The sequence below is a fragment of the Danio rerio genome, chromosome 14, assembly GCF_049306965.1.
Source record: "Danio rerio strain Tuebingen ecotype United States chromosome 14, GRCz12tu, whole genome shotgun sequence".
In the NCBI taxonomy this organism is placed as follows: Eukaryota; Metazoa; Chordata; class Actinopteri; order Cypriniformes; family Danionidae; genus Danio; species Danio rerio.
Genome location: NC_133189.1, coordinates 37,768,506 through 37,795,440, shown reverse-complemented (window position 1 = coordinate 37,795,440; position 26,935 = coordinate 37,768,506). Strand labels below are relative to the sequence as shown.

Below are 26,935 nucleotides of genomic sequence, written 5' to 3'. Positions count from 1 at the left end.
AGTGGCAGAAGGTAGATTTTTCTGGTGAATCATCTGTTGAACTGCATCCCAATCATCACAAATACTGCACAAGACCTATTGGAAATTGCATGGACCCAAGATTGTTACAGAAATCAGTCAAGTTTGGTGAAGGAAAAAATCATGGTTTGGATTACATTCAGTATGGGGTTGTGCGAGAGGTCTGCAGAGTGGATGACAACATCAACAGTCTGAGGTGTCAAGACATTTTTGTTCTGCCCATTACATTACAAACCACAGGAGAGGGCGAATTCTTCAGAAGGATAGTGCTCCTTCTCATATTTCAACCTCCACATCAAGGTTCTTGAAAACAAAGGAGGTCAAGGTGCTCCAGGATTTGCCAGCCCAGTCACCAGACATGAACATTATTGAGCATGTCTGCAGTAAGAAGAAGGAGGCAAGATGAATCCAAAGAATCTTAATGAACTCTGGAAGTCCTGCAAGAACGATTTCTTTGCCATTCCAGATGACTTTATTAATAAGTTAATCGAGTCATTGCAGAGGTGGATGGATGCAGTCTTCCAAGCTCATAGGAGTCATACACAATATTTATTCTTTTTCCACTGCACCATGACTTTATATTCTATACTGTACATTATTTCTGTTCAGTGACAAGACTTTTGTCTAAGCAAAGTCAGACCTTACTGTCCTAATTAAATAATTTAAAATCAAGGCATGAACATATTTTATTTTGGTAAAATCAGAAAGTAATCTAGAGGCCTTTGCCTTTTTATATAAGCCACTTCTGATACAAATGATCAACTAGAACATAAGTTATTAATTGCTGTTCCTAAAACTTGGATAGGCGACAAGACTTTTGTCAGCCTTATTTGCGTGCAACAGAGAGTTATTAGTATTGAGGGTATAGTGAAATCTCTTTTAAATTCTTGTCATTGATGTATTTTTGGCTTTTGAATTTGGCATCTGCTAATTTCACCCTCACTCTGGTATGCTGATATTGCAAAACCGTTCTTTTACTTTAACTTGAAATATCATTATGTTTTCATTTCACAATGCATGATTATTAAAGGAATTTAATAATCACATGGCATGAGATTTCATACAATCCCCCTTATTAATATCATTATTTGCATTATTAGAGTTTGAAATAGCTGAATATTATAGTAGAGCGTTCAGATTATGATACACTGTAAAAATATCTTTTAATTAACCCTGTCCTGAATGATTAACATACGGGTGGCTTTCAAATTATTGACTTTTCTTCTTTATTCAAATTTGATGTAATATTTCCCCAGACATTTTATTTTGAGTGTACTGTTTTTGAATCACATTAGGTTATTAAATTCTAAATAGTGGGTTAATAACAAATGTACACAAATATATTATTGCATAGCTGTTTATTATTGTATAAGTCATGGCAACTTATTACCCCCATTCAGTAATTTAAATGACCAACAGAGTAAGTTTATAATTGTAAATTATTGTTAAACTTTTTAACATCTAAGGTAGTTGGTGCAAAGGTCAGGGTTTAATAATGCAATTTTAATGCCTGAATAAATAAATAAAAAACTAATTGTCATGCATATATGATGCAAGCTTAGATTAAATGCTCTTTAAAATCAGGACAAACATGCATTCAGCTAGCTGTATCCAAGGTTACATTTTTTTTCTATATTTGTTAAGAAGAGCAGAGGAATTTTCTTTAGATTTTTGTTACTCTAATATCCCACTTCTGTTGTGTCAACCATCTCCTTTAAGTTGCCGTTAGCGCTTAACAGACTGAATGTTTTGACATGTTTATCGGATCATGAGTTTCAATCCCATTGAAGCTAAATTGACCTGAGTTTCATAGCATTGCAGATTCTATTACATTTTATGCACAACATGTCAAAACTCTTTTTACTGGCTCAGCTATCTGATGTCAGTTGTTTATATTATTTGCAGCTTTATGTGTTTTAGCACTAAGCACATTTGATTAAAGTTAAGATTTTAAAACGTTAACACATATTTGCCATTATTAGGCAGTTAAGCTAAGCTGGAGGGAGCATTCCATCCTTTTATAAGAAATGAGTGAGTTATTTGAGATCTTTCTCACGGTTTATCTTGTCTTGCTTCAGGGCTTTTTGAAAGCCACGAAACTACTCCTAGTAATTAAACTTAACCTTTCCATACCTTCCTTGCCATGTGACCAGAGTATCATCAACTACGTATCCATCGCTCTGCCACTCTCACACAAATACCCTAATTAGGGGACAAATCTTACTTTTCATGACTAACTAAGCCAGGAAATGTGAGCTCAGTTCTGTTTTGAGCTAAAAAAACAGGTGTCCTTGCATAACCACCATTTGATATTGTCTCTCCTCCTACTCAGTTTCAGGTGTGAAGAAGTGAGTCATTCCATATCCAAGCACCTGCACTAGAATACATGAGGAGTAACCTCCCTACATCCCGGACGTGACCCCCATTCATCTACGTACTTTCAGCTGGAATCATTTGATGTGGGAAAAACACAATGATCACTATGTTTCGAACCTGCCTGAGAGGGATCTACAGTTGCCACTGGAACCAGAGAAGTAATGAACAAAAAGTGAGTTAATTCAGGTTAAAAAAGTGATGCATCCATTCTCTCTTAGTATAATTTGCAGGCAGGGACTAGGGCTGGGCGATATGGCCAAAATGTCATATCCTGGTATTTTTAGAAGAAATGACGATATAAGATATCCGGTATTTTCCCATAAAATGTTTACTTAACCATTTGACTGAGTTAAAGCCTTTTTTAAAACTATTAAACAGTTTTTTTTTAGCTAAATATAATTCAAATACAGCGGTTTCCCTCCCTGTTTACTAATAAACAGCTGCACAAAAAATAACAGCTGCACAAAATCTTTGATAAATAAAGTACAGTACAGGTTTTTCTCCTGCTTAAAACTGTTGCACAACATTTCAAAATTTCTTTGATAAGTTAATACAGTGCAGGATTTTTTTACTGTTTAACTCTATACACAGCTCTACTGTGCTGCTGTGCAAATAACAAAGCAAATAGAGCCATAGAAAACAGAGCTACATTGTCAGAGCAAAAAAGCAACACTAGTAACAACAAAAAATATTGTAGGATAGAAAAAAAACACACATTGAATGTAAATATGAAACACACAGTATTTTATGTCACAATTACAGTGTTGTTTTAAGTATTCTTGTATACCACAGTTGTGTGATTTTTAAACAACAATTGATTCAGCCGTATATGTTTTTTAGTTACACATTTACATGTATGTATTGTGCAGAATTATTAAACAGTGCACATATCGAAGATATCTAAAGATAAGTCTTTCACTCCATGTAAAAAAACTACGCTTTTTCTTTTTGTTTTGGCTAAACTTGTATTACTAAATATTAAATGAGATAAAAATTAATAGACTATAGATCTGAGAAGTAACGAAATTGTTTTTAGAGTACTGTGATGAAATACTGGTTAAGCATATAAATGTAAACAGTCATTATAACAGAGGAGAGAAATGCGAAGAACAGACGGTCGTGTAATAAATACTGAACTTATAATTGGTGAATATGAGGTGGTTTCACTTTCTAAATGTGGTATACATTCGTCCCATTTTGGCGCTTTTAATTCTTTTGAACACATTTAAATGCTGCTTGTCACTTTGACAAGGCTTCTATGTTCGTTCTTACTGTCAATTGCGAATGATCGAAAAAAGGTTTTGATAGCTGCAGGCGCTGTGTGACGTGCATGCACACGAGGGGGAGTCAGATTTCGATACAACACAGGCACTGCATGTTCTTCCATGTTGCGTAAGCGATGGGTTGTTCTTGAATGATTCGTTCTTTTTGAACAAATCTTTTCGTGTGACTCAGGGAGTAAATCATTCATTTGTGCATGTGCACATTTGTGCAAGTGGAGCTCGCGTTCTACCTTGGAGTGGTGTTTCGCGCAGAGTGTGCATGTGTGGCCTCAAACCAAATCGATATAATCGATATTGGATAATACTGCATTGCGTTGGGGAATCATATCGATATATCCCTAGAACCCGATTTATCGCCCAGCCCTAGCAGGGACTAAAATGAGCACTCAGTTATCTACAAAGTTGAGTAGAAGTATGTGTTAGTGAGTTTCGTCAGAGACATTAAATTCGAACAATGATTTATAGCGTAGTTTTGCTTTAAGCAATTATTCAATATTAAACACTGTGCTGAAGTTAAGGCTGCATGATACTGGGAAAACTGACATTGCGATATTTAGTTTTTCTGCATTTATTATAAATATAAATTGCGATATGTATAAAATATTGCAAAATGATCCTATTTGGAACAATCCTCAATTTATTGACCTTATTTTTCAATGTGGAAATGCGATCGTTTTTGCAACCCAGGCTCATTCCGAAAACGTACCTCTTTATCCATTACTGGAGAGCACCAAATACGTCCTAGTAGCTAAGTTTTTTGGCAGTATTTTTTGCAAATCCACTAGAGGCTGCTGTGTACGCTTTTTGATATCTCAAATTTCTCTTGCGAGTGCCATTCACACATACTGCCCTTAAACCCACCAGTGGCCACTGTCGACTGACTGACTAACTGACTAAAGCCTGGTTTATACTTCTGCATCAAGTTACCGGCGTAACCAACGGCGCATGCAACGCACATAGCTGTGCATTTATACTTCTGCGCGCTGTCACTGTTGGTCTGAATTAACACTTCCAAAAAGCTAGTTGGCAGTGAGGTGTTAATGCGTCTTTGTGTTGAGTTTATTTGCCTGTGTTTTGCTTTTGCTCTTTCTGAACGCTTCCGGGATGTACAAGTGGCTCAAACTCGCTCAATTGAGGCAGGAACCGGCAGACGTGCAACAACTTTAACTATGAGGTAAACACAAAACAAAACTTTACATTCGGAGCTCCTGCGCGGCTCTCCACACTTGTAAACAATCGCTCCATTGGGCTTGCGCCGCTTGTGCGGCTCTTGGTCCCGCCCAGACTTGTCAGCGCTACCAAGCCAACCGATCACAGAGCTTGCACTACGCGTTGTTGCGACATGTAGTTACATTTTTTGAGAGGTGCACGTCAGCGACGCCGACGGCCACGGCGTAGGGCTATGCGTCAGTGCTGTGGCATACGTGTGCGCTTGATACAGAAGTATAAATCAGCCTTTATTGACCAATCAACCGATCCACCCTTCTACTTCCCTGAACCCAACAATTGTATTGATTGACCCACCCACTTCCTTAAACCTAGCCAACAATTTTAAACAAACCATTAAACAAACTTTAAGGGTTTCAATGGTCATACTACTTGCTCTACAAACAAGTGGGTTAATGACTATACATAAAAAAGTAGAATAATATAATAAGGAAATTTCAATTTGCAACATCAAGCAGCAGAACAAGCTGTTTTTAACCTCTAAAAATCAATGGAAGTGAATAAGACCGGAAGTCCGCCCGCTCATACATAAAGAATAAGGTTAAGGTTGATTAAAATGATTTGTAGGGGAGTTCATCTCCATAAAATATACAAAATAAATCAGATGAAAACAACAAAACAAAGATAAAAATAAAATAAACAAGGCTTTATGGTTTGTGCTGAAGTCTAACTGTATTGAAGTTGAAAGAGCTTCAATTATCAAATGTAAACTAACACTACATAGTCTTCATTGGATTAAATAATTAAGCACAATTGATCTTTGTTAAGGCGGTATGGTGACTCAGTAGTTAGCACTGTTGCCTCGCAGCAAGAAGGTCACTGGTTCGACTCCCGGTTGGGACAGTTGGCATTTCTGCCATTTTAAATTTGTTATATAAACTAGTATTAAAAATAATTACTAAAATAATTTAATTCATTCGCTTTTCATATACATATTTCAGCTGGTTCTGCCTAAGTTTCTCATTATATTTAATTACACTTTTACATAATGCTGTAATATGCATAGTTTCTTGGCTGGTACAAAATAAATATGGCCAGTATGTTTTAATAATTAAAAGTCAGCAATTAAAAGACATGTTATTAGCTATTCAACTCTTACCAGTTCTGCCAGTTTTCACACTTGTTTCAATTATTTTTTATTACACACAATTGTTTGAGAGAGGCGGAATATGTAGACCAGAATCAAAAAAACAAAACTGCTGCCATTGAATGCCTTCTTAATGAACAATTATCATGTAAATGCTCTTCTCTTTTAAGTGAGTGGAGACTAACAATCATGATGTCAGGCAGATAAGTATGCTAATTAGCAGGCTGAGTACAAAAAGCGAGGCTCTCTCACTTATTTTGATTTGTGTCAGAAACAATCACCACGGTATTCAGAGATTTCTAAAATCTTGTGTGGGATGAACTAGTAATAATCAGCCATCGTAGGAACAACTCTGAGACAGGTTCCACTTTTGAATATTCCTATCATTAAGCAAAACTCTTCGTGCCAATACTCCCCAGGCTTAGTTTTTATGACTAATCCACAACGGTAAACCATCACACGCACAGAGGTGGAGCTGTGAGGGAATATCGAAACCTTCTCCTTTTAACGCCTAAACATCTGTCAATGATTGTTGGATTAAGAGAAGGAAAAGCAGACATGTTTGAATTGTACGTTCTTGTTTTGTCTGTGTTTGTTTGTAGAGTGATCGCTGCTGGCTCTCATTTCTGTCTTTTGTGTCCATACTTGCCCTGAGCTGGATGTACATCTGTTTTATCGCCTTCAACGACCACTACGATGTAAACAAGTGAGAACATAAACACACTTTCACATTATGCTAATTAAACCACAATATTCTGAGGCGCCATGCACATTTAAATTAAGACAGCTCATGTAGCCCTAAAATGCCTTTTTAAATGCAGCCTCCAAATGATAAGAGTGATTTATTTCATTATAACTCCTTTGATCATCATATGGGCTAAAACTGTTGTGTTTCAAAGTTATCTTTTAGCGAATTTCACAATTTTTAAGATAAAATACGTTCATATGTGAGTCTACCCTCATGGATCTCAGAATCTCTCTTTTAAAATAATCTTAACATAATTAATTAGTATTATAATAATATTAAAACATCTATAGCAGTGGTTCTCAAACTGTGGTACGTGTACCACTAGTGGTACTCAGGCTTCCTTCTAGTGGTACGCAGAGGAAGGAAATATGTCATGTACATGCTACACACATTTCAAAATTTATCAAAAATGATGTATATAATATGGCATATATGACATATAGCCTATATTTCTGAGGTAATCTGCCATGTTTTTTAACTGTGCAGAGTTGTAGCTGCTTTACTAGGCTTACTACGCTACTGTATTTCAATATTGCTCATTTTGGTGGTACTTGAAGAGACAATTTTTTTCTGAGGTGGTACTTGATGAAAAACGTTTGAGAACCACTGATCTATAGCATGATTGTATAATAATATATTTGTGCATTTACTTACTCTCACTTATTCCTAGGGCCATTTATAAGTTGATATTTAGCCCACTATATTGGTGTTTCGTAACATGCTGGATAAGTTGGCGGTTCATTCCGCTGTGGCGACCCCAGATTAATAAGAGGACTAAGCCAAAAAGAGAATTAATATAATATAATATAATATAATATAATATAATATAATATAATATAATATGTTGTTTAGTATTTTATTTCTGCAAAAACTTAATTGAATTTAAATGTTTTATATTTCTAATACTGAAGATGTTATGCGACCAAAATCTAATTTTAATAGGTATAAATTTTTAATAAAACTCTTTTGTTTAAATGCACCTAAATATATTGGCTGTATTCACTGAGAAATTGATTAAAATATTCATTTTTAAAAGGGGGTGTACTTGTTTATGCCGAGCACTATAGTTTGCAACCTGATCTTGCAGGATAGTTTTTAGTTTAGTAATAATTTTAACAATCAAATGAAGGCGGCGTGGTGGCGCAGTAGGTAGTGCTGTTGCCTCACAGCAAGAAGGTCGCTGGTTCAAGCCTCGGCTGGGTCAGTTGGCATTTCTTGTGGAGTTTGCATGTTCTCCCGCTTTCGTGTGGGTTTTTTCCGGTTGCTCCGGTTTCCCCCACAGTCCAAAGACATGCGGTACAGGTGAATAGGGTAGGCTAAATTGTCAGTAGTGTATGAGTGCGAATGGATGTTTCCCACTGATGGGTTGCAGCTGGAAGGGCATCCGCTGCGTAAAAACATGCTGGATAAGTTGGCGGTCCATTTCGCTGTGGCAACCCCAGATTAATAAAGGAAAAAGCTGAAAATAAAATAAATGAATTAATAAACAATCAAATGAAATTGTAAGACTTTTAAGAAAAAATAAAACACATAACATTTAATATTGTATAAGGAGATCTTATGAAAACCTAAATTAGCTTGCCAATGACAGATTAGAGTCCAAATTAGCCACTTATTTGTCAAAACTTGAAATAGTTATGAACTGCTATAACATTGTGTTGCAAGTTTTGCATTGAGTTTTGGGAATCTGTAGCTAGATGTGGGCACAAACTCTAATTTATACCTATGAGAATTATATTTTTGTTCTAATCTCATGATTAAAAACTCTAAAAACAGTCCAGAAAAGGGTTGAAATCTTAGTCTTATGCTTCAAATTAATTTATATAAACTTTATTATATTAACTATATTATATTAATATAAATCAAAATTAATATTAATGTTTTATATTAATTTGTTGTATTAACTAATTTTATATTTAAAATTGAGGACTCACTAAAGTAGTCATTGGTTAAAAACCTGGTAGGTTTTTACAGAATTTTTCAACTTATATAGCTTAAAAATGTAAATTACATTGTCAATGGATATTAGATTTGGAAAAAAATTGCAATGTATATCAGATTAGTTTAGATCCAACTTTTGTCATTACACATGTATAAGGCAACGAAATGCAATTTAGGTCTAACCAGGAATGCAATAGCAGCAAGTGCAGGACATAGGTATAACTTATAAAGCTCAATTATAGAAAAACTATGGTGATATTTACAGATGGATGTACTATGAGCATTATATACAGGTTGTATTAACTATAAATAGTTATCATCTACAGATTTACAAAGGATGAATATATGTACAGGTTGTGATTAATTATCAGAGGTATGCAGATAGGTAGGAACATAATTACAAATATTTATAGTGGGTATATGAAGTTATATATGGTTCCTCACATGAGTATGAAACAAACAAGGTGCATGACCGCATCATTAATCCACTGACCTGCTGTTTCTGAGAGTGAATGTAATAACTGATTGTGTTGTTGTGCTTAATTTTTCTTCTGCAGTGAACTCTTCAAAGCAGTGAAAAAATGGGTGAACTGGTACATGATAGTGATGATCATTTCAGCTGTGCTTGCCATATACTGCTTGCTTTTACTGGTAAGTAGGGCATAATTGTAACCAGACTGCTCAGTGGGTAGCATTTATATAAACAGTAATAGTTGCTCCACTGAGATCATTCTTCATTTATTTCAGGTATTTGGATTGCTACATCTAGCCATCAAAGAGCCATTGAATTTACACTGTCTGCATAAGGTAAATGCCCTCTTTTTTCCTATTTACTATATAATGACCATGTTAAACACATAGTCAACCTTAAAAACAGTTAGATATATATTTTGAAGTATGATAAATTTTTGTTTGTTTTAAATACGCTTCATGTATAGATACATACACTACCGGTTAAAAGTTTGGGGTCAGTGTGATTTTTAAATGTTTTAAAATAAGCTTCTTCTGCTCACCAAGGTTGCATTAGGCTGCTATAAAATAACTCTTCAAAAGTAGTATAACATTTAATTTAATGATTTAAAATTAGATTTTAAAGACAAATTTTTAGCTTAATTAATCCAGTCTTCAGAGTCACTTGATCTTTCAGAAATCACCTTATTATTATGATTATGATTTATGATTATTATTATTAATTATGTTAATTTTATTTGAAACTACATACAATAAGAATTTTAATATTTAATAAATAAGTGTTTAACAATTATTTTCTTTTACATTTAAAATATTCAGCTGTGATGAACAGACTAATTTTCTTAAAAAAAAAAACATGAAAAAAAAAGCCCCCAACTTTTGACCGGTAATGTATAATTGCAAATATTATTTTATATAGATGTGTATAGAGATTTGTACCACAGGCTGTCCATCTCAATATCATATTTTCTAAAATTGTGCTAAACAGAAAAGTGAAACAGAAAACCGTGTTTTTTCCACAAATCAGTTTGTGTTTATTTTCATGAATATTTTTTTATTATGCATTGCAGAGTACATTTGCAAAAAATGTTTATATTTATTAGCTTTTTTTAATTAACAGGTATTATCTTAAGTGTAAGTTTTTATTTTTATTTAAGATTTATTATTAACATTTTATTTACTTATGATAGGACAGTGTGTAGCTAGGAAGTGAAGTTGGGGAGAGAGATGGGGGATGTGATCGGGAATGGTCTGCAAGCTGTGACTTGAACTCAGGACACCCAAAGCGCAATGGCGCCGTTTGTTGGTGCACTGCCCCTGAGGCTATTGTCCCCAACATGATTTATGAAAAACAATAATAACAGGGATAAGTGTTTTTGCAGAGAAACTCTTTATTTATTGTTCTTTAAAAGTAGGAGTATGGCTATTATAGCTTAATATCGCCACAGTTCATTTATTTGTCAAATTACTTGTTTTTTTCAGTGAGACAGTAGTGTTTTTTAAAGCATTTCTTTTTGTATAAATGCTTTCATCAGGACATATAAAAGGCTAACTATGAAATCATCATTAATTAGATTTAAAAGGGCTCATGTGGGAAAAAATCTTAAAGTGGTTACCTTTAAAAATTGGTAACACTTTAGATCACAGTTAGCCAGCTTAAAGTAAGTGCATAAAGGCGGTTCAAGGCAGATATTAATGAATGATCTCTCAGTGTGTTAATGATTCTCTGTTTTCTGTTCAGGTGTTTCTGTTTTTGGGTCTCCTCGCTGTTACGTTGGAAACAGCTGGATTTTGTTTCAAATGGGAGAAGCAGTGGAAAGCCATCTACATGTCCTTTCAGGTTTTTAGCCATTCATCATTTCAGTAATAGTTCAGCCTCTGTCTTTTGTGCCTTTGCAGCTGGATCTTATTGTATGCCATGTTAGCTCATCTATTACAACAGACACTGTGATATTATATTAAACCATCTCTCTATCGTAATGTTACATTATACTGTTTTTATCCTAAAACTGACACTGAGGTGTCCATATCCTGTTACAGCACTATTGTATTGTATGAATATGAAAATGTATCTTTTGTTTGCCGTAGGCTACTGCTCCTTTCCTGCAGCTGAGTGCTGTGGTGGCATTAACTGTGATCAGCTGCCTCGTCTTCCAGAGCTATCATAGAGCTAAAACAACTGGTCAGTACTTTGCTTCATCACAGCTTATAATTACTGTACACTGAATCAAAAATTCTCTCTTCTGTCTTTACGTTTTCTTGCATATTACATGTCAGTTAAACATTCGCGCACAAAAAATAAAACACTAACATTTAGGTATGGAAGTAACAATTTTATAATTTATGCTCTGTATTAAGATAATGCATGCACTTTAAGAATGGTTCATTAAATATAGTGACATTAATACTTGAAGTCATCATGAAATGGAAATTGCAATCTTCCTTATTGTTAATGAAACTTAGATTTTTGAATGGACAAAATCTGGAGGGTTGGTAAAAGGTAAATGTAAACAATTTATTTCATAAACATAATTTTTAGTTAAGTAAAAAAGGTCAAAAATTGTTAAAATGACAGAGTGAGTCAAAAATGTTATATGAAACACATAAAAGTAATGAGACATGTTTCACGGATGAACCCGCTGTTAACTTTAACTTTTTTGTATTCAGCAAGAAATGGTTTATACTGGAGTGTCATTAAAGCAATCAATTTAAATGAGTAGTGAATGCATAGTGGCAATTTAATATTAATTTTTTGTTCACACATCAAATTATGTCTAGATGGCTTTTCAAATTTTAACGATGTTATTTCTACTGTTAATACAGTAAGTCACAGGTAAAGCCAGCTAAAGTCAGATTATAGTTGTCTAACAGATAATATTACTACAATAAGTAGAATTTTAAAAATAAATTACAATAAATACAATTTCACTTATAATATAATCTAAAAGTACAAGTACAAGGTTCATTTGAGTATTAGTAGGTTGTCTGCTTAATATCTGTTGAGACTGCTACTAAACAGACATTTAAGAAACTCTGCAAGTACATGTCAACGTACACTAACCCTAACCCCAACCCCAACCTAACAGTCTAATTACAGTATAATCTAATGAGAATTAGCTGGCATGTAGATACAGTAGATGCAATGTAACTTAAATTCAACAAACGGACCAACAAAATAAAGTGTGACCCAAAATAAAAATTGTAAACAATACAAATACACTTAAGGGTACATGGCAAGGAGTGCAAACCTGAGTTGTGCTCATGCAAAACAGCATATAGTGCAAAAATATGTATCTGATGGCGGCCTCCATGCAACACTTCCACGGCTCACTGGGGGTCCTCGACCCACAGGTTGAAAACCACTGGTCTAGATGTCTTTTCATGTATAGAAAAAAAATATGTATGTTTGTTTTCATATATTAATTAATTTATTATTTAAATTCTACATTATTATGATTGAATATGGAGCTTTTTAAAAGCTGATGTACGCCAAGCAGATCCTTAGTAAACCACAGTTTGAAAAACTCGACACTGACTTATGTAAGGGCGACACGGTGGCTCAGTGGTTAGCACTATCACCTCACAGCAAGAAGGTTGCTGGTTCTAGTCCTGGCTGGGTCAGTTGGCATTTCTGTGCCGAATTTGCATGTTGGCATGGGTAATTCCCTTGTTGGCATGGGTTTCCTCCGGGTGCTCCAGTTTCCCCCACAGTCCAAAGACATGCGGTACAGGTGAATTAAAAAAACTAAATTGGCCGTAGTGTATGAGTGTGAATGAGTGTGTTTGGATGTTTCCCAGTACTGGGTTGCAGATGAAAGGGCATTTGCTGTGTAAAACATATGCTGAATAAATTGGTGGTTCATTCCGCTGTTGCAACCCCTAATAAATAGGCACTAAACTAAAGGAAAATTTATTAATAAATTGTATTTTCTTTCTTCTCACAGTTTTATTTAGAACTGTGATAAATTACATTAATTAGGTCAACGGTAATCTAAAAGAAGAGGTTGAACTTGATTATGCTTTATCTTGTACTTTATTTGGGGAATTCTGTCAGTGTGTAAATACTTTTATGTTTGTCTTTTTCTATATAGCTTGTAAGATTTTCATAATGATGACCTTCCTGGTTGTGTCCGCTGCTGTGTTCCTGTGTCCTCTTGCAATCTGCTCTCCATGCATTACCAGTAATCTGCCCCCAAAACCTGCCCTTATTGGACATCGCGGTGCTCCCATGGTAAGATTTTCACACTTTTAGTTGTAACTTTGAATTTAAAGCGCTACTTTGCCTTTGTTAAAACGTGTATTAGCTCATGTTTACACTGGCATATCCATCAAAACCTCGCTTTTGCTGTTCCTTCATGTCGTTGCTGAGCCACATGAGGGTTTCACCATTAAACCAAATTTGACATGCTACAGAATGAATCATCTGCTGTAGTTTCTGAATCCGTTTAGGATTATAATGATTATGGCATGGTTCCCAGGTTGTAAGCTATCAACTTGGGGGAATATAATTCATTAGCATGTCAGTCTGCTCATAAATGTTGAAACAGTTTTTTGAGCATTAGCAATTTATAGATTCACTAATCGCAGTGCAAAGATTTACAGTCATTGCAAAGCATCTAGTCCCTTTCCGGAATGATGAATCGAATGGCTGAAGATCTACAATTCAAACACAACCTGTTAAATTCCACTGGCAGGGAAGGTGGAGGAGGTGTTTTGACATCTGAAGCTCTGTGGGTTTGATCCTCCTCTGCTCACCAGGAGATTGGAGGTTAACTGTGAATAAAAACAGAGGCGTGTGAAGAACACAGATGCAGTAGCTTTGAATTACTTTGTGTTTATACCAGAGCACTGAACATATATTTATTTTTTAAAATACTATTGACAAAACAACATGTATTCTGCTGGAGTAACATAAAATTAAACTTATATAGTGGATGGATGTGTACACCATGTATGCACTTTAATAAGTACACCTTTCTGCTACTAGTTAGGGCTCGCTTTGCTTCAGAAAAACCACAATTTAGTTTGATTTGACAAGATGATCAATTTGATTCAACAAATGCAATTCAGTTTGATTTGACAAGATGATTCAGTGTGATTTGAAAAGATGATTCAATTTGATTCGACAAGGTTATCAATTTAATTCAACAAATGTAATTCAGTTTGACTTGACAAGGTGATTCAATTTGATTTGACAAGGTGATCAGTTTGAATCAACAAGGTGATCAATTTGATTTAACAAATTTAATTCAGTTTGATTTGACAATATGATTCAATTTGATTTGATGAGGTGATTCAGTTTGATTCGACAAGGTTATCAATTTAATTTAACAAATGTAATTCCGTTTGACTTGATAAGGTGATTCAATTAGATTTGACAAGGGGATTGGCAGTCATGATAATCTATCACATGGCATAATTATCATTTAAAAAAAAAATCTTTTTAGAACTGCAAAAGATTTACAGTACAAATAAAACAGAATACAGTCTCTACAAGCTATAGTTAATTTTTGAATTATGAATTAAACATATAACAAACACATGACATAAATAAGGAGAAACGAGAGGGTAATATAAACAAAAACTAATAGGCCTATTAAATACAAAACAATAAGGACAAATTCTAGGAGTTTAAACATCACTCTTTAGGCTACCAATTCTTGTTTGAATATGCTAAAAAAGGGTTTAAATTTATTTATCAATTTAATTATTTATGGAGCTGAATGCAGTACATAGTTCGAATAAAAAAGGCAAAATAAACCAATGCAATCAATCTAGTCATTATAAACAAATTATTTAACAAAAGATGATTTTGCAGTAAAATATTTGTAGTGTTTTATTAAGCAAGATGTGTACAAGATAGAGATGGTAAAAAAAGTTGTGTGTTATGAAAGTGTCGTCCTCGCAGCTCCTGCAGTCGTTCTTCAGATGCTGCACCGGCTAAATCAGTCGTCTGATCTCGTAGGGCTGTCACAAAACTTTGATGCCACACGTGACAGTAACGTAGCATCGACGCAGCATCAATGTTGGACAAAATTTCTAACTGGCATGCACCGCTTTAAGATGCCGGTTAGATATCGATCTGTGCAGTGATGCATGAAGTCGAAACCACCTATCAATTTGATTTGACAAGGTGATCAATTTTATTAAACATGCTGATCAATTTCATTCGACAAGGGGATTCAGTTTGATTCGACAAGTTGACCAGTTTGATTCGACAAGGTGATCAATTTGATTCGACTAATATAACACAATTTGATTCGACAAGGTGATAAATTTGGTTTGACAAAATGTAATACAATTTGATTTGACAAGGTGATTCAATTTGATTTAGAAGGTGATTCAATTTGATTCGATGAGGTGATTTAATTTGATTCGACAAATGTAATACAATTTGGTGTAACAAGCCATTGATTCAACCAGGTACTAGAAACATTTCTCAGATTTTTTCAGTTGACATGACATCTCACATAGTTCACATAGGTTTGAGTATATTGAATGCAATCATTAGCTCTTTTCACACATATAGACTTTCCCAAAAAATTACAGATATTTACAAGTGAAAGGGGCTATTTTCCTTATCAAGAAAGAAGTTTGAGAAGATTTGAGCAGTGTGACATGATGGCATCAAAAGATGGGTACAAGATGGGTACATTACACGTGCTCATAAAAGGACTGTGATGGTCAGCAACAAACTCAAAACAGAGTCGATTCGACTCTATTTGAGCGTCTTTAGCCTTTTTATTATATTGAATCTGTTTTATCTAACCTCATTAACTCTCCCAAAACTGCCAATCTGTATATTCAACTTTTTTATGTACGTTTTATTTTCTCTGTATTCTCTGTGGTGTAAATTCTAAATCAGCAGTTTCTGAATACCCAGACCAACCCATTCTTTCCACAAACATGTCACCTTTCTCCTCATTATTTTTAATAGCTGGTTTAAACTTCAGCAGAGCATCATAACCACATCTGCATACCTAAATACTGTCACGTGATTTACTGATTCTACATTTGCATTAACAAGCTGTTAAGTTGTTGTTTTTTGACATTATGTGTTAATTGTTTAGCTGGCTCCAGAGAACACTTTGATGTCCTTCAGGAAGAGTCTGGAGTGTGGTGTGGTGGCATTTGAAACAGATGTGCAACTTAGGTAACAGATTCTGTTAAGAAGTGCTAGACACTTACTGCTACTTGTTTGTGTGTGTATTATTTAATGCTGTTGTCTGTCTTTTTTCAGTAAGGACAAGAAACCATTTTTAATGCATGACTGTGGTAAGAATTTTCTGCTGCGAACAACTGATGTAAAGGATAAGTTTCCAGGTCGAGATGGCAGCAACAACTTCACATTGCAAGAGTTAAAAACGTTAAATGCAGGCAAATGGTTTTCAAGGGTGAGGACAAAGAATTGTGTATATTTTTTATCTGTAATTTTGAATTTTTTCATCGTTTAGTTTTTCAACAATATATGTTATATTATATTATATTATATTATATTATATTATATTATATTATATTATATTATATTATATTATATTATATTATATTATATTATATTATATTATATTATATTATATTATATTATATTATATTATACTATATTACTTTATGTTATGTTATGTTATATTTGCAGCACAAGTTCTTTCTCTCTCTTGATTAGAGATTTCCAGACACCTGTTTTTATCCTTTAAGCAGTATGACGAGAAAATAACTTTTTTAAGGAAACCTTTTGATTTTCTAATATAGTCGGATCCATTTTGGACTCTGTCATCACTTTCAGAGGAAGAGAGGAGGGAAGCTGACAACCAGACAGTGCCATCTCTTTCTGAGCTCTTAGTCCTGGTCAAAAAGTATAATGTCTCCCTCATATTTGACCTGAAAAATGAAAACAACTCAACAGTATTTCAAAGCAGTGACTCCTTCTACACCACTGAAACGATCAATAAATTAGGCATCTCACCTGACAAGGTAATACTGACATTTTTGTAACAGCTAGTTCCATTCTTTAATACTGATTGGTCAGTAGCCGTGTTTTATTCACAATAAAGCACAGCTATAATCGATCACTGCACCACACGCTTACATATACTACCTGACAAACGTCTTGTCGTCGATGCCAGTTGTAAGAGCAACAAAGAATATCTTGTCTTCTAGTTGATCTTTTGGGAAAGTGGCAGAAGGTTGTATTTTCTGATGAATCATCATTTGAACTGCATCCCAATCATAACAAATACTGGAGAAGACCTAATGGAACCCTCATGGACCCAAGATTGTCATAGAAATCAGTCAAGTTTGGTGAAGGAAAAATCATGGTTTAGGGTTACATTCACTATGGGGGCATGCGAGAGATCTGCAGAGTGTATGGCAACATCAACAGCCTGAGGTATCAAGACATTTGTGATGCCTTTACATTACAAACCTCAGGAGAGGGTTAATTCTTCAGCAGGATAGCGCTCCTTCTCATATTTCAGCCCGATCAGATTTTTTTGGGGTTAAAATAAGCAAAATCCAGAGGCCCTTAACTTTAAATAAGCCACTTCTGATACCAAATGATCAACTAGAAGTCCAGTTATTATTTGTTGTTTTTAAAACTTGGATAAGCACCAAGAAGTTGGTAGTGTATTGTTAACAACACAAACACCCAAGATATATTGTATCAATGCATGCACAATTTATCATTATTCACCTTGGTTTTGGCTAATAAATGCTTATTTTAATGTTATTTTATTAGTCAAATAATTATGAAATCACCCAGCAGGCACAGGACGTTTAACATAATGTCAGATTGATGTTGTACCCCAAAATCGTGGGGATGTTGCATTTTGTTTGGAATTTGAAAATCGTATTGACGTCAGAACCCAACATCAGGCCGATTTCAATATCCAACATCCAACTTAAAATCAACCAAACGTCTTTAGCTTGACATTGTGTGGACATTATGACTATGATGTCTATCAGATGTTGGATTTTGAATGCTATACCTGATGAATAATTGTCAGTATTTCGTTGGTTTAAGATGTTGGATCTCGATGTTGGATTTTGGTCACTCCAACAAAACCTAAAATCAACCAAATATTAATGTCATTTGATGTCACTATTGGACGTTAAAATAGCACTGTCCTTAGATGCTGGCTAGACATTAAATTTTAATCACCTGACATCACAACCTAAATCTTACCTATTATTAACGTCTTATTATGTTATGTGGCTGCTGGGCAGTTGTCTATATCAGAATCGGTTTTATTGCCAAGTTTGCTACACAAACACACACACACACAAGGAATTTGTTTTGGCTACAGAAGCTTCCATTGCACATAAAGTGACAAGTGTATATGTATCTATATGTATATGTTTTGTTGACCGCCATTGTGCTTTGGTTTGTGCACACCAATAGACTTAAACACAACATACGCATGGCATCTCTGCTTGCATAAAATAATATTTCTGTAGTTCACATGGCAACAAAATATTACCATTTTTAACATTACAACCTAAGTAACAATTTAATTGTATTGATGCTACTGTTCTTTATCCGAAAGTGTTCATGCTTTTCTTTTTGTTGTGTGTACATTTTCCTCATTTACAATATTTGAATGTTATGCATTTCTTTCAGATATGGTGGCTTCCCCCAGAATATAGACACGACGTGATGAAGATGGAACCAGGCTTCAAGCAGGTGTATAATAAGCAAAAAGAAATGCTTATGGACGGTGGAAACTTCATGAATATGAACTTCAGTTCACTTAGTGCGCGTGAAATAAGGTAGATTAATAAAGTGGAAAAATGAGTGTGGCTTATTTCACATGCAGAGACTTGAAGCAGCTGCCATTTAATGTTAGTATGATCTTGCAGCCTTAGGGAACATTCTCATTTTCTTACAAGAAGACAGAAATGCTGTGGAAAAAAATGATCCTGTGAGATCTCTAGCTTAAACTCTCTGATGTATCTACTAATGATTATAGTATCAGGAATGCCGGGTTGGCAATTATCAACACATGGATGCACCTGTCATTTTAAAACTTTCCCTGACAGTAAAGATGAAGAAATAATCAAATTGAACAAGAAAAGCTTGACTGATGAATACGACTGCATGTTAAAACAGCCGTGCCACTCCTGTCTATTGTGCAGAATGTTGACTTGTTGAGACCTGTCAAAAAAGGTGCCTGATTTTCGGCCAAGATTTGTGTTTACCTATGTTTTGACATCATTTTTATTTGTATGTTTTTTTTCACCCTCTACAGTGAGCTGCGGAAAAGCAATGTGTCTGTGAATCTCTGGGTTGTGAATGAGCGCTGGCTCTTTTCATTACTCTGGTGCTCTGGGGTCAGTTCAGTGACCACCAATGCCTGCCACCTCTTCAAAGACATGTCTAAGCCTGACTGGCATCTGGTAAGTCTCCACCTATCTTTTCGCCTATCACTGTGTCTTTTGTGCTGTAAACGTGAAGCTGTTTTCTCATTTATAATTGACTCGGGCTTGTCTGAATATGCAACACCTCTGGAATCTTTTGTGTTTTTTGTGTCTGAAAGGAACCTAATATGTACAAAGGAATATGGATCGCGACTGACATAGTATCATTGCTGTTAATGATTGGGCTGTTCCTTTGGCAAAGGTAAGCAATGTAGCTTAGTATTGACTGGCTAACATAATGCTGTCAGGGTGATTTAAAATACTTATTCTGTGGTCATTCAAGTTTTAATAGTTTATTTAAATTATTTGTGGCTTTTATTTACAGTATATTTAGCAATAAAAATAGTGTACTGGCATTTTATTTTGTAAATTTCTCTTTGAATTAATATATAACATTTTATAACATTTGCAATATCAATAAATAAAAAAAAATGTATTGCATGAATATATATGTAGTGTAGATTATAAATAATAAAGTTGATCAAATTTTTTATGGATATTTCAAGCTTTCTTTAATATTATTATTAAACATAATGATGTAGAGATTAATTTGTGGTTTTAGGGATTAAAAACATTTTCAAATTACAGTGCATTTTTTGAAATGGTTGCAAATTTATAAAAAACGTAAAGCTCTAAATTCAGCTCAGGTACATTCTGTTTCCACTGATCATTCTTGAGATATTTCAGCACCTTAATTGGAGTTTTTGGCATGAAAATTTACCTGTGGTAAATTCAGTTGATTAGACATGATTTGAAAAAGCATACACCTGTCTACCTGTCTATATAAGGTCCCAGGGTTGATGGTGCATGTCAAAGCAGAAACCAAGCATGAAGACAAAGGAATTGTCTGTAGACCTTCGAGACAGGATTGTTTCAAGGCACAAGCCTGGGGAAGGTTACAGAAAAGTTTCTGGTACTATCTGAAAGTTCCAATGAGCGCAGTGGACTCCATCATCCATAAGTGGAAGATGTCTGAAACCCCCAGGACTCTTCCTTGAGCTGGCCGGCCATCTAAGCTGAGTGATCAGGGGAGAAGGGCCTTAGTCAGGGAGGTAAAAAATAACCCGATGGTCACTCTGTCTGAGTTCCAACGTTCTTCTGTGGAGAGAGGAGAACCTTACAGGAGGACAACCATCTGTGGAGCAATCCACTAATCAGGCCTGTATAATAGAATGACCATATGGAAGCCACTCCCCGCCTGGAATTTGCCAAAAGGCATTTGAAGGACTCTCAGACCATAAGAAACTAAATTCTCTGGTCTGGTGAGATTGAAATTGAACTCTTTGGAGTGATTGCCAGGCTTAATGTTTGGAGAAAACCAGGCAACGCTCATCACCAGGCTAATACCATCCCTACAGTGAAGCATAGTGGTGGCAGCATCATGCTGTGGGGATGTTTTTCAGCAGCGGGAACTGTAAGACTTTTCAGGATAGAGGGAAAGATAAATGCAGCAATGTGCAGAGACATCCTGAGTGAAAACCTGCTTCAGAGTGCTCTTAACCTCAGATGGTTCATCTTCCAGCAGGACAATGACCCAGAGCATAAAATATCTATGGAGTGGTTTAACAACAACTCTGTGAATGTTCTTGAGTGGCCCAGCTAGAGCCCAGATCTAAATCCTATTGAACATCTCTGGAGAGATCTGAAAATGTTGCTTTCCGAATGCACTGTAAACTGAATTCAAATAAAAAAATTAAATGAATAGATAATATAATTGTAGTTTAAAATCAAAGAAAAAACTATTTATAAATATATATTTTTGTACATTAAAATGGAAATGTTGATTTTATTATTTTGGGCTCAATTCAAGCTTTAAAACATTAGAAATAAAATGATATATTACATTATTTTTCTAAAAATTGAAATGGATAAATTTATAATTTATATAAATAATATAAAGTTTGCTCTGTGAAACATTTATAAACGTATTATAATGAGTTTAAAGTTTAGCTTACATCAAACTTTAAATTATGTTATTATTTACTCATCCTTGTGTTGTTCCAATGCCCCAAGACCTTTGTTCATCTTTAAAACACAAATTAAGATATTTTAGATCAGATTTGGCTCACTTATCCTCCATAAACAGCAAGGGTCACTAGATGTCCAGAAAATGAACCAAAATCATTGACCTTCAATGACCTAAGTGATTCATCTGTAAACATACGAAGTTTAGAGAACAGTTTTACTCACAAAAAAAAAAAACTAATAAAAACTAAAAATATAGTCTTTTCTGTCAGGTCAGAGTGAGCGTTTACTATAGGCAGTGTGACATCTGTCCATCATTTTTACAGTTTTTTGGTTCACAAAATTTTTATTGGAGCTTTGTATGATTACAGTTTAACCACTGAAGTCACATTAAATGTTTAACAATGTTTTTGGTTCCTTTTCTTGAACATCTTGTAACTGTTGCATTCTATGGAGGAGGATGGAGCTCTCTAATTGTAATATATTACTTTGTGTTCTGAAGATGAATGAAGGTCTCAGGGGATTGAAACGGTGAACTAACCCATTAAATAATAAGTAGTAATGCTAACTCACTTCTTTTTGTCATAATTCTGTCACAACAGAAGGAGACTGACTGGTGATTGGTCAACAGGCATTTATTGAACACAACACAGCCGGTGAGTAACAGAATCCACAATGCTGAAGAGAACGAACACCCAGTAACATCTTCATTTTGCAGGAGCAAATAAACAAGGATGGACAGGAGGTAAGAACTAAGTCCCTATGGGTAAGTGTACAATAAGTAGCAGTGACCTTAATTAATACCTGACAGAATGTTCAGGTGAGACAGATTCCTGAATTGCAGGATCAGGTGCAGAAGACATGCATTGTTTTGTGAAGTACATACTTTTCCTCAGGCAGCTCCTTATGGCTCTGGGGAAGCAATGATGTGGACAACCTCTGCCTCTTTATATAGGTGCTGGAATATTGACCCTTTGCAATCTTCTCACTTCTCTGTGTCCAACAATCTTTCAGTATTAGCCATGGCACTTCTCTATAAATGTGTGCACTCCGCAGAGAAAAGTGAATGCCTACTGATTTCAGAGAGAATCAGACTAAAAGGTCTGCAATATTTATACAAGGAAAACCTTCAGGATTTGAGCGTAACTTAAAAAAACAAAACAAGTAAGCTATAGCCTACATGTATAATGATGGAAAGTTTGGATAATTTAAAAATAATAAAAATGTTATGTTGACTTCCTAACATAATTCATAGTCACAGGCAATTGGTGCAACCAGACAAAACAACAATGCCTCTGGGTGTCCAGGCTTAGCAGTTTAAGTTATCTAATCTCGTTTATCATCATTGGTTATTTTGCTTAGTCACAAATCACATCTCCATAAACTAAAGTTAGGCGAGCTGTGCCAGAAAAGATTAGTTCATCAGTCTGGAGTCCTCATGTTTTGAGTCATTCGTTCAGCAATTGACGGCAGCATTTTTGAGACACTGCTCGCTGCAGAGCATACGAGTACATTTTCACAGTTTTTCATGCTTTTGCCAATTTTACTCAACTACGATGGCTGTCAGGTCAAATTTTTTCTCTCGATCATAACCTTCCATCATTGAGGTATTCTAATCGGTATTCATCATCGGAAATCCAACATTATTTATTTATTTTTTTTAGATGTTATTTGAGTCATCTACAGCAGGAAAAAGAGATAGATTACAGGTATTAGAAGAAGGAGAAACAACAAGGTGAGCATATGGCCAGAGCAGTGAGACGTGGATTGAAGGTAAGATACTCAATCACTTCATCCTCTTCATTAGAGGTTGCCCCAGTATAATGAACTGCCAGTTACCAGCAGATGTACTTTTTGCAACAATCCAGCCCTGAGAGCGCACTAACTCTAACCCTTAATGCTTGGATGTGTCTGCGCACTCTTTCATTCTCACACACACTTGAGCCACTGTACTTTCTCCAAATCACTTTTATGGCATGTGGGGAAACCCACAAGAACACCAAGAGAACATGCTAACTCCACACGGAAAGATCTCCTACTCCAGGGGTGTCCAAACTCAGTCCTGGAGAGGCAGTGTCCTGGAGAGTTTAGCTCCAACCTTAATTAAACACACTTAAACCAGCTTAAAAAGCACTTACTAGATATACTACAATTTTCTGGGAGGTGTGTTGAAGCAAGTTTGAACTAGTCTTAGCAGGACACTGGCCCTCCAGGATTGAGCTTGCACACTCCTGTCATACTCAAACCAGTGTCCATCTTGCTATGAGTCAACAGTGTACCCACTGACCCACCATGCTGTCCTAAGGTGAGAAAGGATAAGTGGCAACATTAGGTGGCTTAATTGATCTGCCTCCGAATGATCAACTGACCCATATGAAGGGGTATCCGCTTGTGACATTGATGACCACACTCCAATGACTTTGTTGTAAATCAGACCTTCTGCCCTGGTAGACATTGAGAAGTTGGTCAAATGTTAATGTCTTAGTATCTTTCTGTATGACACAGTAAACTGGGAATCCTCTGACATACTCGTCCTATGAGCCATATCAAGTTGTGAAAGGGTTTATTGGCTTCCTGGATGTCCAGAGTCAAAGGTTGAACCGTGAGGATGTTATATAGGATGAATGAAACTTAAAGCTTACCTTCAGGACCTCCTGGTTGAGCTGGCCTAGGAGTTGGTGCCATCTTTGATTTGATCATCAAGGGACCACTGAAGAGGACTAAGGGTGGTGACTGGAGGGAAGCTGGGTTTCAGTGAAGAGGATTCAGAGTCTAGGGTGTGTATATATGTGGTAAGGCTTTTGCTTTCTGGTTTTGTGAGCTGGTCCGCACCTTGTATGGTATTAAGCCTTTTTGCCTGACATGCTACCCTAGTAGCAAATAATTCTGGCCCAGATTTGGCATAAAGCTGGGACATCAGGCATTCATCCAGCACTGGCATACAGCATGTGGGCCAACCATGGCCTGGGTTTGGCAGAGGTGGCACCGTCTATAATGCGGCACACAAGATTTGAGTCAGATGTAAAACGTAGTATTTGGCCCAGATTTTAAAAATTGATTGTGGGCCACGTGAGTTTGGCCAGTCTTGACCCACATTTAAAATACATCAAAATAATTTTTGATTAAATAAATTAATTCTACCAATCAGGTCACTGAGAAAAAACAAGGCCCATAGTCTGCCTAAAGCACCACACTTCATAGGTTTATTAATTTCATTGCAATCGTGACACACCAACCTTACTGGCCCAGTTCAGGCCCAGTTATGAGTTATTAACTTGGCTGAGACTTGGCCCAGATATGGTCTGTGTTTGGCTCTTGTCTGGAACCCAGATTTGGTCCAGTCATGTACCGTAATTCACAGCGGTATGTGGGCCAAGCAAAACCTGATTGTGTGGGCCAGAGCTGGGCCAGAGAAATTTTGCTATGTGGGTATAGATAGTACAGGCTTTGGTGATCTGTGATTTTCCTCAAAGAGATGTTTAGCATGCTTTACTAAATGATATAAAAGTATATTAAGTGTATTAAAAGTAAATTGGATATATTGGTATTTAATGGTTCGAAATTTGAGAGATGATAATGATAGCTGAGATTCCCTGGCCACTTTATTAGGTACATCTGTCCAACTGCTCATCAATGCAAATTTCTAATTAGCCAAAGAGATTGGAAGCAACTCAATGCATTTAGGCATGTAGACATGGTCAAGAGGATCTGCTGCAGTTCAAACCGAGCATCAGAATGGGGAAGAAAGGTGATTTGAGTGACTTTGAACGTGGCATGGTTGTTGGTGCCAGATGGGCTGGTCTGAGTATTTCAGAAACTGCTGATCTACTGAGATTTCACGGACAACCATCTCTAGGGTTTGCAGAGAAAGGTCTGGAAAAAGTGGGTGCAAATGCCTTGTTTGTGCCAGAGGTCATTGGAAAATGGCCAGACTAACTCAAACAACTAATCATTCAAACTGAGGTATGCAGAAGAACATCTCTGAATGCACAACACATCAAACCTTAAGGCGGATGGGCTACAGCTGCAGAAGACCACACTGAGTGTCACTCCTGTCAGCTAAAAACAGGAAACTAAGGCTACAATTCCCACAGGCTCACCAAAATTGGACAATAGAAGATTGGAAAAAATGTTGTCTGGTCTAATTCGGATGGTTGGGTCAGAATTTGGCGCCAACAACATGAAAGCACGGATTCATCCTGCCTTGTATCAACGATTCAGGCTGGTGGTGGTGGTGTAATGGTGTGGGGGATATTTTCATGCCATATTTTGGGCCTATTAGTACCAATTGAGCATTGTGTTGACGCCACAGCCTACCTGAGTATTGTTGCTGACCATGTCCATCCCTTTTATTACCACAGTGTACCATCTTCTGATGGCTTCTTCTAGCTGGATGATGTGCCATGTCATAAAACGCAGATCTTCTCAGACTGGTTTCTTAAACATTACAATAAGGTCACTGTACTCAAATGGCCTCCACAGTCACCTAATCTCTATCCAATAGAGCACATTTGGGATTTGGTGAAATGGGAGATTCGCATCATGGATGGGCAGCCGACAAATCTGCTGCAACTGCGTGATGCTATCATGTCAATATGGACCAAAATCTCTGAGGAATATTTCCAGTAACTTGTTGAATCTATGCCACAAAGGTTTAATGCAATTCTGATGGCAAAAGGGGGTCCAACCTGGTACTAGTAAGGTGTACCTAATAAAGTGGCCGGTGAGTGTCTTCTTTGAATTCAAGGGCCATGAAGGGCAGAAGAAGAGCTGGATGAACGCTTGTTTGACCTTCTCAATATACTCCTCCATATTGTTTTCTTCATAGGAGAAGTTTGCATAGGAATTAATGGGATATGAAATTGCAAACAAAACTAGTCCATGAGGAGTATTAACTGACTTGTAACATCTCTTTTAGTCACAGATTTAGAACTTGTGAGCTATGTGTTTGGATAGTAATGCCTACATGGTCTGGTGGTTCGACCGGACATGTAGTGATCAGATGGCCAACCACTACACTTGTTTTAAAACAGTTGCTTTATCACAAAATACAGGAAGCATTACAAGAGAAACCTGCTGCCTTCCTCCAACTAATCTGATTATGTAACTGGTCTGGTCATGAGACTGGAGGTCAAGGAGTGGAGCTCGAGGAGTGACTAGATCTAGTAAGTATTGGCTGAGTGACTGCACCTCTTCTGCAAATGGGTCCTGGCATGGATTTCTGATGATTGACTGGTGATTGGACAGCAGGCATTTTAAAGAAAACACAAGCAGGTAAGTATCAACATCCACAAGATGGTGGAGAATGAGTCTGAGAGTCCTGAAGGCTGATATTACCCAAGGGCACATTTATTTAATGTTTTAATGCAGATGATGAATAAATGTTTGTTTGTTTGTTTTTTAATCAGA

At 36.0% G+C, this 26,935-nt stretch overlaps 1 protein-coding gene across 22 annotated transcripts in view; it reads left to right on the top strand.

Annotated features, from left to right (window-relative positions):
- The window catches only part of gdpd2 (glycerophosphodiester phosphodiesterase domain containing 2), a 32,371-nt gene that overhangs the window by 4,105 nt on the left and 1,331 nt on the right, over positions 1-26,935 (top strand). For 2 of the 22 annotated variants that reach the window (XM_073922082.1, XM_073922081.1), the window contains 15 exons: positions 2,351-2,566; positions 4,791-4,851; positions 6,594-6,697; positions 9,238-9,331; positions 9,428-9,487; positions 10,893-10,991; positions 11,240-11,333; positions 13,243-13,382; positions 16,222-16,304; positions 16,392-16,545; positions 16,898-17,119; positions 18,765-18,913; positions 19,393-19,540; positions 19,681-19,763; positions 22,129-22,182. In XM_073922082.1, the coding sequence (XP_073778183.1) occupies positions 6,651-6,697; positions 9,238-9,331; positions 9,428-9,487; positions 10,893-10,991; positions 11,240-11,333; positions 13,243-13,382; positions 16,222-16,304; positions 16,392-16,545; positions 16,898-17,119; positions 18,765-18,913; positions 19,393-19,540; positions 19,681-19,763; positions 22,129-22,168 (1,413 nt within the window). In that variant the 5' untranslated portion in view covers positions 2,351-2,566; positions 4,791-4,851; positions 6,594-6,650 and the 3' untranslated portion in view covers positions 22,169-22,182. Of the gene's footprint in view, positions 1-2,350; positions 2,567-4,790; positions 4,852-6,593; positions 6,698-9,237; positions 9,332-9,427; positions 9,488-10,892; positions 10,992-11,239; positions 11,334-13,242; positions 13,383-16,221; positions 16,305-16,391; positions 16,546-16,897; positions 17,120-18,764; positions 18,914-19,392; positions 19,541-19,680; positions 19,764-22,128; positions 24,304-26,580; positions 26,801-26,935 lie in introns of those variants that run through there. The other 20 variants (XR_012389870.1, XR_012389869.1, XM_073922089.1 and 17 more) reach the window with 12 other exon arrangements.